This window comes from Lathyrus oleraceus, chromosome 6 (genome assembly GCF_024323335.1).
Source record: "Lathyrus oleraceus cultivar Zhongwan6 chromosome 6, CAAS_Psat_ZW6_1.0, whole genome shotgun sequence".
NCBI lineage: Eukaryota > Viridiplantae > Streptophyta > Magnoliopsida > Fabales > Fabaceae > Lathyrus > Lathyrus oleraceus.
In genome coordinates this window covers 298,371,686-298,387,921 of record NC_066584.1, presented here as the reverse complement: position 1 = coordinate 298,387,921, position 16,236 = coordinate 298,371,686, and the positions used below count along the sequence as shown (strand labels likewise).

The 16,236-nt window shown below is 33.1% G+C and overlaps 3 protein-coding genes across 3 annotated transcripts; all 3 read left to right on the top strand.

The window, feature by feature from the left end:
• The first annotated feature begins 216 nt into the window (after positions 1-216).
• Positions 217-3,237, top strand: LOC127092617 (actin-depolymerizing factor). The gene is made up of 3 exons (XM_051031503.1): positions 217-382; positions 986-1,251; positions 2,374-3,237. Exons 1-3 carry the CDS (start codon positions 356-358, stop codon positions 2,522-2,524), a joined length of 444 nt encoding a protein of 147 aa, XP_050887460.1. The 5' UTR covers positions 217-355; the 3' UTR covers positions 2,525-3,237.
• A 7,291-nt stretch (positions 3,238-10,528) lies between these two features.
• Positions 10,529-14,141, top strand: LOC127097469 (cryptochrome-1). Its single transcript, XM_051035970.1, has 5 exons — positions 10,529-11,500; positions 11,578-11,799; positions 12,203-12,909; positions 13,168-13,807; positions 13,919-14,141. The coding sequence occupies exons 1-5, from the start codon at positions 11,191-11,193 to the stop codon at positions 13,927-13,929; spliced, it is 1,890 nt and encodes a 629-aa protein (XP_050891927.1). The 5' UTR covers positions 10,529-11,190; the 3' UTR covers positions 13,930-14,141.
• Positions 14,142-14,689: 548 nt separating this feature from the next.
• LOC127097470 (probable aspartic proteinase GIP2) lies at positions 14,690-16,236 on the top strand. The gene has a single exon (XM_051035971.1). It carries the CDS (start codon positions 14,785-14,787, stop codon positions 16,117-16,119), a length of 1,335 nt encoding a protein of 444 aa, XP_050891928.1. The 5' UTR covers positions 14,690-14,784; the 3' UTR covers positions 16,120-16,236.

Sequence of the window (16,236 nt, the reverse complement as noted above, 5' to 3'; positions counted from 1 at the left end):
AACCGTATTTGTTTGATTTGGTTTAGCTCAGTTTTATTTCTAAAAATCAACCGAAGCAAATCAAATCGCATACTTTTTTCTCTTACAATTCAGATGTTTTAACATCGAAACTACTCAAATCACACCACAAACACTCATAATTATATTTATCTCACTTCTCAAATTTCAATGGAAATAATATAGTGTATTAAAGGATAGCATTATTCTTTCACTCTATTTTTTTATATAAAAAAATATATTTAACTTATGTGACTGGTTGCATTTATTCATATTTTGTCTCCACATAATTCTCTCTCCTCTCATTTTCTCTACAAATCCATCAAAATTCTTGACTCCTCACTGTAACAGAATAGCTATGGCTTTCAGAATGGGAGTCGGAGGGGTAAGCTTTCTTTTCCTCTTCCATCTTTTTTCTATCATCCATTCATCTATGCCTATTTTTCTTCACCTCTCCTGTTTAGTATTGTTACAAAAATTTCCCTTTAATACCGTGCTGTTGTTGGTTTGATTTCATCAAATGTTGTTTTTTATGTCCTATTTTTGTCGGGTTTCTTTGATTCCACTTCTGATTTTGATGTTCTTTCCCACCACAAATTTTGGGTCTCAGTTTTATTTATTTATTTTACTTTCTCAAAAAAATAAAACCCCAAAGAAATATGATTATATTTGAATAAAATTTGTCATGTTTTCAGTATCATGTTGGTTTGGTCATAACTATGCTTAGAAATGACAAAAATGATGCATTTTTTGGTTTAAATTCCAATAGAATCAATGAATTTTAGACTAGAACATACGCTGTCAAATGTAATCTTATAGGGTGTTTCATTTTTCCTCTTGCATGAAGTTGTTTTGAATCAAAAACAGATTTATTATGGATGCCTATTTTTGCAATTTGGCACCGACACATATCAGACACCACACCACATATCAAACACCAGATACATCTTCAACGTGTAACTAATAGTTATATGTATCTTTGTTGTAGGGAAATGCATCTTCTGGCATGGGTGTTGCTGAGCATAGTGTAAGTACATTCAAGGAATTGCAGAGGAAGAAAGTACACCGCTACGTGATTTTTAAAATTGATGAGAAAACGAAAGAGGTTGTGGTCGAAAAAACTGGCAGCCCTGCTGAGAGCTATGATGATTTCACTGCATCTTTGCCTGAAAACGATTGCAGATATGCTGTCTTTGACTTTGATTTCGTGACCTCTGAGAACTGCCAAAAGAGCAAAATCTTTTTTATTGCATGGTCAGTTACTTTCTTTCTCGTATAATCATGGAAGTTACATGATAACTTGTTCAAATTTGTTACTTTGGTTTTGGTATTCAGTGTGTTACATATGTGTATATTGCATTTTGCTGTTGCATGCTTGCATTTACATATCTTACGTTCGAATTTTAAAACACTGATTTGTTTTATAAGCCAAGACAACAAACTGAGTGAGGGCATTGTATTCACTATGCTCATCTGAATGACGTGAATTCTATGCAATGATACAATTCTCTACTATTCTATCTAGGTTCCGTTCCTCTTATTCTCTAGTTTTCTATCTAGCATAATTAATGTATTCATATTCCTCTGGTTAAGGTCCACCTTAGAATCCTAAGTACACCAGATTCAAGCAAGTGCTCTGATGAATCCTAAATCTGAATTGTCACATCTATTTCAGAACCTGACTTGTTTGTATAATCTATTAATATGTATGCTAATTTACTAGGGTATATATGTCAAGCTATATTTTAAAATGGAGACGGAATTGGGGTAAGGTGTACTTATATTGTTATATTTGATTAGGCAAAATTGAACTTCAATTACTTTAGTACCTTGTTGAACTGAGAACTGCTTTTTTTTAAAGGTGGGGTGTGAAGGTGAAGTTCAATAGGCTTCCAAAAATCACTTCAAATTCCAGACTCTTGATGAAAAATACTTTAAAATAATTGATGATAGTTTTAGATTTTTGACAAGAGGTATTACCAAGAGCTTGAACCATTCATATAAAGTCATAGCCTTTACGAGGATTTTTTTTTAATTTGATGCAACCATGCAATAATCCAGATGCCTTCTTTTGGTAGTTGGTTGTATTTCAGTACTTGATTCTGTTTGTCTCTGTCACGAAATTCATGTGGTAGTATCTCTAGCATTTCAATTCATGTGATTGTGAACTATAGTGTCACGGTGACCGCATACGGTATCTTAAACCATCTCAACCATTTCTTCATTCTTTTGTTAATTATTCTTTTCGGGTGTTGTAATAATTAATACGTCGCCAGATAGACAGTCTTGAAAAATCTCGGATTGCTGTTGCGTTAAACAGAAGGAAGATATAATTTAACACATTTTCTTTCCCTTTATGAATGAGTTATTTTACAGGTCTCCTTCCGTGGCTCGCATTCGCCCTAAGATGCTTTATGCAACATCAAAGGACAGGTTCAGAAGGGAGCTGCAGGGAATCCATTACGAGATTCAAGCAACAGACCCAACAGAGATGGAACTCGAAGTCCTCCAAGAGCGTGCGAACTAAGCACCTAAGCAAACGGAAACGGTTCTTGTGTCTAAGTAATTTAGTTAGAATATCGTAGGCCCCAAGAAATGTTCTTGACTATTAGTATGGTCTTGTCTGTTCTGACATATTTGATTATATAAATAGCTTAGTTTAAGTAAATAACATACACCTGTGAAGGCTGATATGGGTTCCTGCCTAAGAAATCCCTCTGCCATGATGCTTCTCAGGTGGAGTCAATTAATATGCTTATTTACGGATGTTGAAATTTAAGGTATGTTAACGAAGGAATTTGGTGTCTAATTTGTTTCCTGTTGTTAGTTTGGGTGTGAAAAGTTAAGTAGTTTCGGATTTTTCTTTTAGCTAAGGTGAAATAGTGTTCAAATTCTAGAAAAGATGGTAAATAGAGTCCCACATCGTTAGTATCAAGTATTATATTAATGTTTATAATACCCGAGATTGCATCAAATATCACATGGATTGACACGATGTGGATGGGTCCATGCTTTGATGCTGGGCTCAGGAAAGTCCCCGGGCCCAATCTGCAGAAATGCAGGCCTGGAAACGGGTAATCTTTGAGCTGGACTGGTTTCACGCTTTCGGGTGTGAGGGCTGAGACACGTGTGGAGCCTTTGCCAGTCATGCCAAGGAATTTGGCCGATTGATACAGTCATTCACATACATGGTCCTAGTGACTAACAGAACGGGGCTTACGTCGAGATCCAAAATATTTTTGGACTTTATATTCAAAATATCCTAAATTTGTTCTAATCTTAAGTGAATATTTTTTGGTTTCTTAGTTTAATTTAAACACTTTTTTTTGTCTCTTAACTAATAAAGATTCATTCTTAATTTTTTAAGAATCGTTTGTTACTCAAATTTAACATGTTTTTTTGGTTTATTTTGAATATTCAAAATATCCTGAAAAATTGTTCTAATAAGATTATCTTAAGTGAATATTTTTTGGTTTTTTAGTTTAATTTAAACACTTTTTTGTCTCTTAACTAATAAAGATTTATTCTTAATTTTTTAAAAATCGTTTTGTTACTCAAATTTAACATGTTTTTTTGGTTTATTTTGAAGTTATTATTATTTTTAATCAATCAAGTATTTGAACCACCATGAACCCTACCTAGTATCCTTTATTTCATTTTATTTGGTAATAAAACCCTTGAATTTGTTCTCTCAAATCTAAGAATTTCAAAATCTGATTTGTCTCTCACATCTCAGGTAAATAATTTGTTCACTCTTTTCTCTTCTATCCCATTTGGATAAGAGTCTACGAAACTTCTCAAATTCATCGTAGGTCATCACAATTTTTTTATTTATATTTAAAGATTGCATGTGGTTTCAAAGATATTTAATAAGGTATGTTTTAATCACATTTTTCTATTTTTTATTCCTCTAAATATGTTTCATTTTAGGATTTGAGTGTTTTTTTTCATCTATCATATAAGAAAGTAAGATGTTTTGGATATTCCGATTCTACCCTTCTTTCTTTTGCCGACAACTCAGCTTCTGGGGGCAAATAATGTCCAAATGAACTAATATTCGACTTTGTTTCAACTGTCTTCCACTTGCATTTTACTAATTCAATTCAGAAACCAATTTTTTCCAAAAAAAATTCATTTTACAAAAAAACAATTTGTCTAATCAGTCTACAAAAGTCTTTTCCTAATGCATATTTCTGTGTCTTTCCTATGTCTATCATCTTTATCTTGCTTCTCCCATCATGTCCTTCATCTTTCTCTTATCTCAAACCCATCTCACAAATCTTCATTCTTCAAAACCGATTTTATCTTCCTCCCATTTTCTGTAACTTAATCTTTTCTCGTAAATTGATATTTCCTTCAATCCCTGATTTGTAGATTTTCAATGTTTCTTGTCCAAAACACGTTTTTTATTTTTCGACTTCACGCGAAGAAGAAAATGGAGAACTGTATGTGGGTTGTGGTTTTGGTTTCAAGTGAAGAAGAAGAAAAAACATATACGAGGTAAGCTCTTCTCTACTCTCATATATTCTACAATTTCACTTTTTTGTTCTCTCAAATCTAGGAATGTTTCAATCACATTTTTCTATTCTCATATAAGGTATGTTTTAATCACATTTTTCTATTTTTTATTCCTCTAAATATGTTTCATTTTGGATTTGGGTGTTTTTTTTCATCTATCATATAAGAAAGTAAGATGTTATGGATATTCCAATTCTACCCTCCTTTTTTTTGCCGACAACTCACGCTTTTGGATGTTCCAAGCAAATAATGTCTAAATGAACTAATATTCAACTTTGTTTCACTTTTGGTTCCAAGCGGGCTGTCTTCCGCTTGCATTTTACTAACTCAGTTCAGAAACCAACTTTTTCCAAAAAAAATCGTTATACAAAAAAATAATTTGTCTAATGAGTCTATAAAAGTCTTTTCCTAATGCTTATTTACGCCTCTTTCCTATGTCTCTCATCTTTGTCTTACTTCTCTCATCACATCCCTCATCTTTCTCTTATATCAAACACATCACACAAATCTTCATTCCTCAAAACCGATTTATCTTCCTCCCATTTTTTGTAACTTAATCTCTTCTCTTAAGCTGATATTTCCTTTAATCATTGATTTGCATATTTTCAATGTTTCTTGTCCAAAACACGTTTTTGATTTTTCGATTCCACGCAAAGAAGAAAATGGAGAACTGTTTGTGGGTTGTGGTTTCGGTTTCAAGTGAAGAAGAAAAAAAGCATATACGAGGTAGGCTCTTCTCTACTCTCATATATTCTACAATTTCACTTTTTTATTCTCTCAAATCTAAGAATTTCAAAATCTGATTTGTCTCTCACATCTCATGTAAATAATCGGTTTACTCTTTTCTCTTCTATCCCATTTGGATATGTGTCTATGAAACTTCTCAAATTTATCATAGGTCTTCATAATTTTTTTATTCATATTTAAAGATTACACGTGATTTCAAAGATATTTAGTAAGGTATGTTTTAATCTCATTTTTCTATTTTTTATTCCTCTAAATTTGTTTCATTTTGAATTTGGGTGTTTTTTTTTCATCTATCATATAAGAAAGTAAGATGTTCTGGATATTCCTATTCTACCCTCCTTTCTTTTGTCGACAACTCACGCTTCTGGGGTCAAATAATGTCTAAATTAACTAATATTCAATTTTGTTTCACTTTTGGTTCCAAGCGAACTGTCTTCCGCTTGCATTTTACTAACTCAGTTCATAAACCAACTTTTTCAAAAAAAAAATCATTTTATAAAAAAATAATCTGTCTAATGAGTCTATAAAAGTCATTTCCTAATGCATATTTCCGCCTCATTCCTATGTCTCTCATCTTTGTCTTACTTCTCTCATCATGTCCTTCATCTTTCTCTTATATCAAACCCATCTCAAAAATCTTCATTCCTCAAAACCGATTTTATCTTCTTCCCATTTTTTGTAACTTAATCTCTTCTCTTGAGCTGGTACTTTCTTCAATCCCTGATTTGCATATTTTCTACGTTTCTTGTCCAAAACACGTTTTTGATTTTTCGATTTCACGCAAAGAAGAAAATGGAGAACTGTTTGTGGGTTGTGGTTTGGGTTTCAAGTGAAGAAGAAGAAAAACATATACGAGGTAAACTTTTCTCTACTCTCATATATTCTACAATTTTGATTTTTTGTTCTCTTAAATCTAAGAATTCCAAAATCTGATTTATCTCTCACATCTCATTCAAATCATTTTGTTCACTCTTTTCTCTTCTATCCCATTTGGATAGGAGTCTATGAAACTTCTCAAATTCATCATAGGTCATCACAATTTTTTTATTTATATTTAAAGATTGCATGTGGTTTCAAAGATATTTAGTAAGGTATGTTTTAATCACATTTTTCTATTTTTTATTCCTCTAAATATGTTTCATTTTAGGATTTGGGTGTTTTTTTTCATCTATCATATAAGAAAGTAAGATGTTCTGGATATTCCTATTCTACCATCCTTTCTTTTATTGACAACTCACGCTTCTGGGGCCAAATTATGTCTAAATGAACTAATATTCAACTTTGTTTCACTTTTGGTTCCAAGCGGACTGTTTTCCGCTTGCATTTTACTAACTTAGTTCAAAAACCAACTTTTTCCAAAAAAAAAACGTTTTATAAAAAAATAATATGTCTAATGAGTCTACAAAAGTCATTTCCTAATGCATATTTCCGCCTCTTTCCTATGTCTCTCATCTTTGTCTTACTTCTCTCATCATGTCCTTCATCTTTCTCTTATATCAAACCCATCTCAAAAATCTTCATTCCTCAAAACCGATTTTATCTTCTTCCCATTTTTTGTAACTTAATCTCTTCGCTTGAGCTGGTATTTTCTTCAATCCCTGATTTGCATATTTTCAACGTTTCTTGTCCAAAACACGTTTTTGATTTTTCGATTTCACGCAAAGAAGAAAATGGAGAACTGTTTGTGGGTTGTGGTTTGGGTTTCAAGTGAAGAAGAAGAAAAACATATACGGGGTAAGCTCTTCTATACTCTCATATATTCTACAATTTTGATTTTTTGTTCTCTCAAATCTAAGAATTCCAAAATCTGATTTGTCTCTCACATCTCATTCAAATCATTTGTTCACTCTTTTCTCTTCTATCCCATTTGGATAGGAGTCTATGAAACTTCTCAAATTCATCATAGGTCATCACAATTTTTTGATTTAGATTTAAAGATTGCATGTGGTTTCAAAGATATTTAGTAAGGTATGTTTTAATCATATTTTTCTATTTTTTATTCCTCTAAATATGTTTCATTTTGGATTTGGGTGTTTTTTTTCCATCTATCATATAAGAAAGTAAGATGTTCTGGATATTCCTATTCTATCCTCCTTTCTTTTGCCGACAACTCACGCTTCTGGGGGGCAAATAATGTCTAAATGAACTAATATTCAACTTTGTTTCACTTTTGGTTCCAAGTGGATTGTCTTCCACTTGCATTTTACTAACTCAGTTCAGAAACCAACTTTTTCCAAAAAAATAATTTGTCTGCTGAGTCTACAAAAGTCTTTTCCTAATGCATATTTCCGCCTCTTTCCTATGTCTCTCATCTTCGTCTTACTTCTCTCATCACGTCCTTCATCTTTCTCTTATCTCAAACACATCTCACAAATCTTCATTCCTCAAAATTGATTTTATCTTCTTCCTATTTTTTGTAACTTAATATCTTCTCTTAAGTTGGTATTTCCTTCAATCCCTGATTTTCATATTTTCAATGTTTCTTGTCCAAAACACGTTTTTGATTTTTCGATTTCACGCAAAGAAGAAAATGGAGAACTGTTCATGGGTTGTGGTTTCGGTTTCATGTGAAGAAGAAGAAAAAATATATACGAGGTAAGCTCTTCTCTACTCTCATATATTCTACAATTTTGATTTTTTCGACCTTTCATAATCAATGATTCAAATCACATGTTTCATTTCTCAAATTGTTGTTTTAATTAAGCACTTTTGGTTATTTCTTATGGTTTATTAAGGTTTCTTTTCAATCTGGTATTTGAGATTTAGGACTTTTGAATTAAAGTTATGAGATTTATGGTTTATTAGGGTTTCATTTCAATCTCATAGGTTAGTTATGAGTTTGTATATTCTATTCGATTTCAGCATGATGACTTAAAGTGTGTATCTTTTTTTTTTCATTCTTCTTGTGTTTTTTGTTTTAACCGTGTTTTAGGACCTTTGGCTAAAGGACTTTGTTCAACGACTTTCTCTACTATGAAGGAAGCCTGCATACGAAGTTGCAGTTACCGGTTATCATGTGATTGTTCCATATTCCCTTAATGGTGAACTCTACAAACCCGAGAACCCTAATAAGTCATTGCCCATTTGGATAAAAGATCATCAAACGATTACTTCTTCTTTAACAATTGTTGGTTTTTAATGATTTTTTCCCTTGATATAAAAAAATTCTAATAAATTGAAATCCAATTTTTGTATTCTTAGTGGATTTTGATATTGGAAGTTGCATGACAAAATTCAAATAACTTGTCTCAAATTAAATGTACAAATTATCATTCCATGATGCATACCTATTTTTATTATATTAACATGACAAAGGTATCGAAGATGCAAAACTCATCATTGAAGTCATAAAAAGTAAAAGTGTTTCAACTGTCGCGACGGTTGGATTTTGTTGGGGTGGTGAGTGCTACTCATTGTACTTATTAATATTTTATTTAATGGGTTTACTTATGGGTCGGGTTTAATGTTCAAAATGCAACTATGTTAAAATTGAACTCACACAATGTAATACATATACTTCCTTTTCTCAGCTAAGGTTGTCATTGAACTCGCGAAATCCAAATTTATTGAAGATTTTTTGCTTTTGCATGTATCATTTATCTTTGTGGATGAAATAAAGGATATGTTTTTTCAATTTTTGCATTTTCTTTATTTAGAGAATATCTTTAAATCTACCGCCAAAAGGAATTGCTAAATATATCTATGTTGTGGCTTCTTTTAAAAAATAAGCCTATCAGTCGTGATCACTATCAATTTAAGCATGCTCGTAAATTTTTAAGTAATATACCTAGTGTAATTTTCTTAATGACCATATTTATCTTCATATTGTGTTTGAAATACCACCTTAATAATGGTGGCCTCGTGATTTGTTACATTTTTGTATTTGTCAAATTAATATACAGATGATTATATTTTACTGCGAAAATTAGGAATTTCTTTGTTGTCTATTATATAAAAAATGCAGTTTTATGGACTTGACATTTAACTTTTGTTTCTAGAGGCTAATTACATGCTACACATGTAGTTTACGTCGACTTCTCCTTTCTCTTCTCATTGTCTTTGCTTCTTTTGTTATATACATTTAATTGAACTTATGTTTGTATTAATTGGTTATTTAAAAATTCTATTTTCTTTGGAGCTTCTTCCCTGCAAAATCAAGTCACTTTTCATGTTGTAATAATTGAGTTGTAGAAACATATTTCTTAACTACCGAGATGTTCATATTAAATTAAGGTGTTGGAATTCATTAGTTAGAGGCAAATAATGTTTTGCGTTGGATTTAGAGGACTACCGATCAAAATAGTAAAATGTTTACATATCAAGTGGAGTTTTCTCATAGACATTTGAGTAATTTGGTGAATATATCTTTGTCCAATACACCCAACATATAAGTAACAACACCCTTGATTCTGTCACATTAAATCTAGGTTAGATATGAAGGAAAATTTGTGTGCACTTAAGTCTTCTTAGACTTACTAATTGAAGTATATTATATGAATATCAACTTAAATTATAGGAACTTAGGTCTTAGACTTACTAAAATATATTACTGAAATATATTATAATACATTTCAGTAATATATTATAATATTAAATATATTAATAAATTAAATAAATGAATTAAATAACAAATATTTTATTTATTTAAAATATTAATATTTTAACTATCAAGTATTAATAAAAATATATATTAAATATTAATAATTGAAATATTAAAAATATCATTAAATATTAATAGTTGAAATATAAAATAGTTAAAGTATTTAATAAATTATTTTGAAAATGCTGAAATAGGTATCTAATATTAGTGTTGTATTACTCTAAACAATTTGGATAGTTAGCCTAGTATATAAAGAGAAACTTTTTAATCCAACAACAAGGACCAAAATCTTCCATATGGCCGTAATTTGTCAAACTTTGATGAGGCGGATTTAATTTTTAATAATCTCCGAATCGATGAACCGAATCAATAACTATAAATACATATTTAATCTTTTATTTATCTTATTATTAAGTTTGAATTTTATATCGGTCAAACACTTCCCATCTTTTTTTTATATTTCTTTTCTTTGAACAAAATATGTAATCAAAACCAAATTTCAAATATAAAATATTTTTATTCTAATAAATATAATATAATATTTTTGATGAAAATAATTTAATCCACAATCATGAAAATATGGAAGCTGCTAGTAGCGCCTACTAGTGTGACATGTTCCATGTTCTTCTTATCCTTTTGTCCTTGTTGACAAAAATATCATCATGATCATATGTATCTGTCTCCCACTATACACCCTTTCTCTTTCCCATGTGATCTCCTCCACGTGATCATCATACACTAATCACACACTGCCACCTCTCCTCCATCCCTACATACACTGCATCTTATTGCTTCCTCCACCTTTTCCTTGATAAGATTTTGGTGCTTTCTTGTCTCATACTAGTATTTTCATTGCCAATAACTCAATACAATCATTTCATATATCTTTCTTATCATATTTCTCAAGTTTGAAGCTTGAGAGTTTTCTAGAACTAAGGGTTTATTTTTGTTATATACTTTGATGCCTTCAAATTTGTGAAAAGGACATGTGTGCTGAGTTGGTTTTTGGTTTTGGTTTTGGTTTGGATACCTTCCAGATAGCAAAGTGGTATGCAAGTTGGATATCAAGATAAGCTAACTGTTTTGCTAGGTCTATTTTTAGCATTGATTTGAGATTCTTATTCCGTGCTGATATACATATCTTTTTACTTTTTGACAAATTTTCAGATCCAATTTCTAGGGTATCAATTATTATTCTTGAGATATTTTTATGTTTGAGAGAGAGAAACCATTTTCAACTTTTGTTTAGAGGTAAGTTTAGAGTTATTGTAGTATATTAAGTTTAGAGGTTTGGTTAAGGCATGAAAGTTTGAAGCTTTAGATAGAACATGGGTAGTAATAGAACCATTGTTTGGTTTAGGAGGGATCTTAGAATTGAGGATAATCCAGCACTAGCTGCTGCTGCTAGGGATGGTTCTGTGTTTCCTGTGTTTATATGGTGTCCTAAAGAGGAAGGACAGTTTTATCCGGGCCGAGTTTCGAGGTGGTGGTTGAAGCAATCTCTTGCTCATTTGGATCAGTCATTGAAATCTCTTGGAGCTAAACTTGTGTTGATCAAAACTGATAGTACTCTTAATGCTCTTTTGGAGTGTGTAAATGCTATTCAAGCTACAAAAGTAGTGTTTAACCATCTCTATGGTAAGTAGTTTGTTGTATAACATTAGAGTTATGTATTGAATGTTTTTGTTAATTTTGTACTATGATTGTTTTATTAGATCCTGTTTCACTTGTTCGCGACCACAACATCAAAGAGAAATTAGTTGAACTTGGCATATCTGTGAAAAGTTACAATGGGGATCTGTTGTATGAGCCTTGGGAGTTATATGATGAGAAGGGACATGCTTTTACAACCTTTGATCCTTTTTGGGAGAGATGTTTGCACAAGCAAATGGAACCTGTTTCACTTATTCCTCCGTGGCAGTTAATTCCAGCTAAAGGTATGCGCATTACCATGATTTTATTGTTTCCAAATTATAATATGAATGTTAGTATCAGGTTTTTGCTAGAGTATCATTGATAGTTCTGATTGTTCGGAGTCCGAGTTGATGAGATAAGACCTAAAAATGTGTTTCTAAGTGATGGGTAGTCCTCACCTTATACCTGCTATCGGGCCACTCTGGTCACGCTCCAGATGTCTAGTCTGAGGCGTGATGGTGATGTTCTTAGAGTTTCGATAGCAGATAATCCAATGGATCTTGGATAGTCTCTGATACCACTTATACTTACATTTTTAGTTGGGCCTTATCTCATCAAATGTGAGACTCTTTAACACTGATACAATATATAATTATGGAAACTAGCACTAATGTGATCAAATTCTTTTTCTCCTGTGGATGACAGGAAAAGTAGAGAGATGTTCAATAGAGGACCTAGGTCTTGAAAACGAATTAGAAAAACCAAGCAACGCGTTACTAGGACGAGCATGGTCTCCAGGTTGGGGCAATGCTAACAAGGCTTTAACAGAGTTTATGGACAAGCAACTACTTAACTATTCCAAGAATCGGCAAAAGGTTGGTGGAGACTCCACCTCACTCTTGTCCCCGTATCTTCACTTTGGAGAGCTGAGCGTGAGGAAAGTTTTTCAAATGGCGCGTGTGAAGCAGATATCGTGGGGAAATGAAGGCAACAGTGTTGGCAAAGAAAGCGTAACTCTTTTCCTCAGGGCAATTGGTCTTAGAGAGTATTCGCGCTATCTTTGTTTCAATTTTCCGTTCACTCATGAGAGAGCACTTCTTGGTCACTTGAGTTTTTTCCCTTGGAATGCCGATCCTTCTAACTTTAAGACTTGGAGACAAGGTAGGACCGGCTATCCTTTAGTTGATGCAGGAATGAGAGAACTTTGGGCTACAGGATGGATGCATAACCGAATAAGAGTAATAGTTTCCAGTTTTGCTGTGAAAATGTTGCTTCTGCCTTGGAAATGGGGAATGAAGTATTTTTGGGACACACTTTTGGATGCAGACCTTGAATGTGATATATTAGGGTGGCAGTATATCTCAGGATGCTTACCAGATGGTCATGAGCTCGAGCGCTTGGATGATCCCGAGGTTTGTCCTGTTTTCTTTCATTGAAAGGTTTTCAATAGTTTGTTTGTGCATGAATCTCATATTCAATAATTTAATCAACATAACATGTATCACATCATAATCTGCTATACCTATAAACTGTTTTCATAACCTATCTTCGAGAGTTTTATGGAAATAAGCCGAAGACACATATCATAGGCTGTTTCCAAAAGCGCTCTCATACAGTCAGTCACGGAAGCGTTTATGTCAGTAGATAAACTCGTCTTGTTGTTGGGACAGATTTTAGGAGCAAAATTTGATCCAGAAGGAGAATATGTAAGGCAATGGCTACCCGAGTTAGCAAGAATGCCGACCGAGTGGATCCATCATCCTTGGAATGCACCACTCAGTGTGCTTAGAGCATCAGGAGTTGAGTTAGGTCAAAACTATCCAAATCCAATAATTGATATAGATTTAGCCAGAGAAAAACTCACTCAAGCCATATTCAAGATGTGGGAAATTCAAGCAGCATCGAAAGCTTCTGGCTCCGAAGCAAGGGATGAAGTTGTCGTCGACAACGAAAATCAAGACATTCCAAAAGTTATCCTAAAGGACAAGGGTCCATGTGTTACTATCTCAGCTAATGATCAGAAAGTGCCAGCACTTCCGGATCCTAAGAATGAACTACCGGTTAGAAAGAGAAAGAAAGGTATGGAAGAGAAGGGAAAGGAGCAGGAAAGTTCGGTAAATAATGAGAAAGATAGTAAGGTTTCAAGCCCTGACCAAGAGACTTGCTCTACAGCTGATTCTTCTGCATGCAAGAAGCAGTGTAGTACAAGCACGTATACGTTTTCTGTTCCACAACAGTGTTCTTCATCTTCGAATCTAAAATGGTCATGGCAAGAACAGATTGACATGGAGCAAAGTTCAGGGAAAGATGGTAAGCATGCTTTATTTTCTACTTCATTTTGATTCATAATGAGGTTTTTCTTTTTTACACTTAGTTGGATTTGTATGCAACTAATGACAAGAATTACCATTTTCCATGCAGGGCCAACATGAGGTTAGTGATGTTAATCCAGCATAAATGAAGTGTAATCTGTTTTCTGTGGCTATATTCTGAATAAAATGGTTCTGAAATCGAATTGAAAGAATAGCCAACAATGTATATTATCTACTTGTTCGAATCAGAAGTCCTTAAATATTCTGACAATCTTGTATACAAACTTCATTAACTAATCTACTACACAATAAATTATTCTCACTAGGCATAATTCATGGTGCATTTACCTTGTTTTTTCTTCAAAACTTGAGGCCTATAAAACATAATACTGACATGTAGACACTCTTCCGAATATGATGTGTCTGGATTACTTGATATTGAATATTCATATGATTCATTCACTATATACAGAAAATCATAGTTGAAGTCACAAGTTAACCATGATAAAATGAAAGGCTAAATTTAATACCATGATAAAATTGTTCATATGCTGAAGCCAATTCTTTAAGGTAAGAAGAATCAAGACCTACCTAATGCTTCTGAGAGTAGCTCAAAGATTGTAAAGCCTAAATCCCTTAAATTTGTTTGAATATCAATCACAATATCTCTGTCAGTCAATACATAATCATCATGATGAAGGAATTGTAACTTTTAGAATTTATGAGATTTATGAGGTTAGTGATTTTCTTTTTTACTAATCTAACTTTCCATTTTCACTGCCACCGACTCAGTTGCTATTCTTGACTAACACTTGTTAATCATCTATGTGCTGAAGGCCATAGTATTATCCTACAACACTAAGAAAAGTCTCACATAACAAACCTATATAACTGCATTTTCTTCATTCTTCTTTATCATCATTAATACTAATAGTATCTCACACGTTTCTCTTTCTTCATCTCTTGTTTGTTCCAATGTCTCTCTCACCTAAACTCTTCATCTTTTTATCTTTCCTCTCTTTCATCATCTCCATCTCCATAGCTCAAGCCTCTTTCAAACCAAAAGCACTCGTTCTCCCCATCACCAAAGACACTTCATCCTCAACACCTCAATACACAACCCAAATCAAACAAAGAACACCACTTGTCCCAACCAAACTAACTCTTGATCTTGGTGGTGGCTACTTTTGGGTCAACTGTGAAAAAACTAACCATGTCTCATCCACCTCAAAACCAGCCCTTTGCACCTCATCTCAGTGCTCCCTCTTCGGTTCACACGGTTGCAGTAGTGAAAAAATCTGCGGCCGTTCACCAACCAACACAGTAACAGGCGTGTCAACATACGGTGACATTCATTCAGATATCGTTTCAATCCATTCCACAAATGGAAACTATTCCACTAGAACTGTTTCTGTTCCTAACTTTCTCTTCATATGTGGCTCAGAAGTTGTACAAAACGGTCTTGCTAAAGGTGTCACAGGTATGGCTGGTCTTGGAAGGACAAAAGCTTCATTCCCTTCACAGCTTTCATCAGCTTTCAGTTTCAAAAACAAGTTTGCAATCTGTTTAGGATCTACAACCGGTTCATATCCAAATTCAAATGGTGTTCTTTTCTTTGGTGATGGACCTTATAAGCTAAACAATGATGTATCAAAAGTTCTCATTTTTACACCTCTTATTACAAACCCAGTTAGCACTGCTCCAAGTTTTTTCTTAGGTGAAAAATCATCCGAGTATTTCATCGGTGTGAAATCTATTAGAGTTTCTGATAAAATTGTAAAATTGAACACAACCCTTTTATCTATAGACAGAAAAGGCTTCGGCGGAACCAAAATCAGCACTGTTAATCCCTACACTATAATGGAAACTTCAATCTATAAAGCTGTTGTTGAGGCCTTTGTGAAAGAACTAGGAGTTCCAACTGTTACACCAGTAGCACCATTTGGAACATGTTTTGCTAGCAAGGACATTAGTTTTTCAAGAATGGGACCTGGTGTGCCTGGTATTGATCTTGTGTTGCAGAATGAGAATGTTAAGTGGAGTATTATTGGGGCTAATTCAATGGTTTCTATTGAGAATAATGATGTGATTTGTTTGGGTTTTGTGGATGCCGGATCATATGGTGCAAAAGCAGATCAAGTTGGTTTTGTGGTTGGTGGTTCTCGACCAATGACTTCAATTACTATCGGTGCACATCAATTGGAGAATAACTTGTTGCAATTTGATTTGGATAATTCAAGACTTGGTTTTAGATCATTGTTCTTGGAGCATGATAACTGTGAAAACTTTAATTTTACTTCTTCTGCTTAGAACTTTATTGTTCTGGTTTATATGTGTAAACTAGGAAGTGTTATTGATGTTTGGAAAATAAAGTATGAGCGATCAAATTCGCTTATTTCCTAATAAACTGATGATAGTTTAAATTAA

Coding starts and splice junctions, on each gene's coding strand:
- LOC127092617 (XM_051031503.1), top strand. CDS start 356: ATGGCTTTCAGAATGGGAGTCGGAGGG. Junction 383..985: donor TCAGAATGGGAGTCGGAGGG/GTAAGCTTTCTT, acceptor TCTTTGTTGTAG/GGAAATGCATCTTCTGGCAT. Junction 1,252..2,373: donor AAAATCTTTTTTATTGCATG/GTCAGTTACTTT, acceptor GTTATTTTACAG/GTCTCCTTCCGTGGCTCGCA.
- LOC127097470 (XM_051035971.1), top strand. CDS start 14,785: ATGTCTCTCTCACCTAAACTCTTCATCTTTTTATCTTTCCTCTCTTTC.
- LOC127097469 (XM_051035970.1), top strand. CDS start 11,191: ATGGGTAGTAATAGAACCATTGTTTGGTTTAGGAGGGATCTTAGAATT. Junction 11,800..12,202: donor GCAGTTAATTCCAGCTAAAG/GTATGCGCATTA, acceptor TGTGGATGACAG/GAAAAGTAGAGAGATGTTCA. Junction 12,910..13,167: donor AGCGCTTGGATGATCCCGAG/GTTTGTCCTGTT, acceptor TTGTTGGGACAG/ATTTTAGGAGCAAAATTTGA.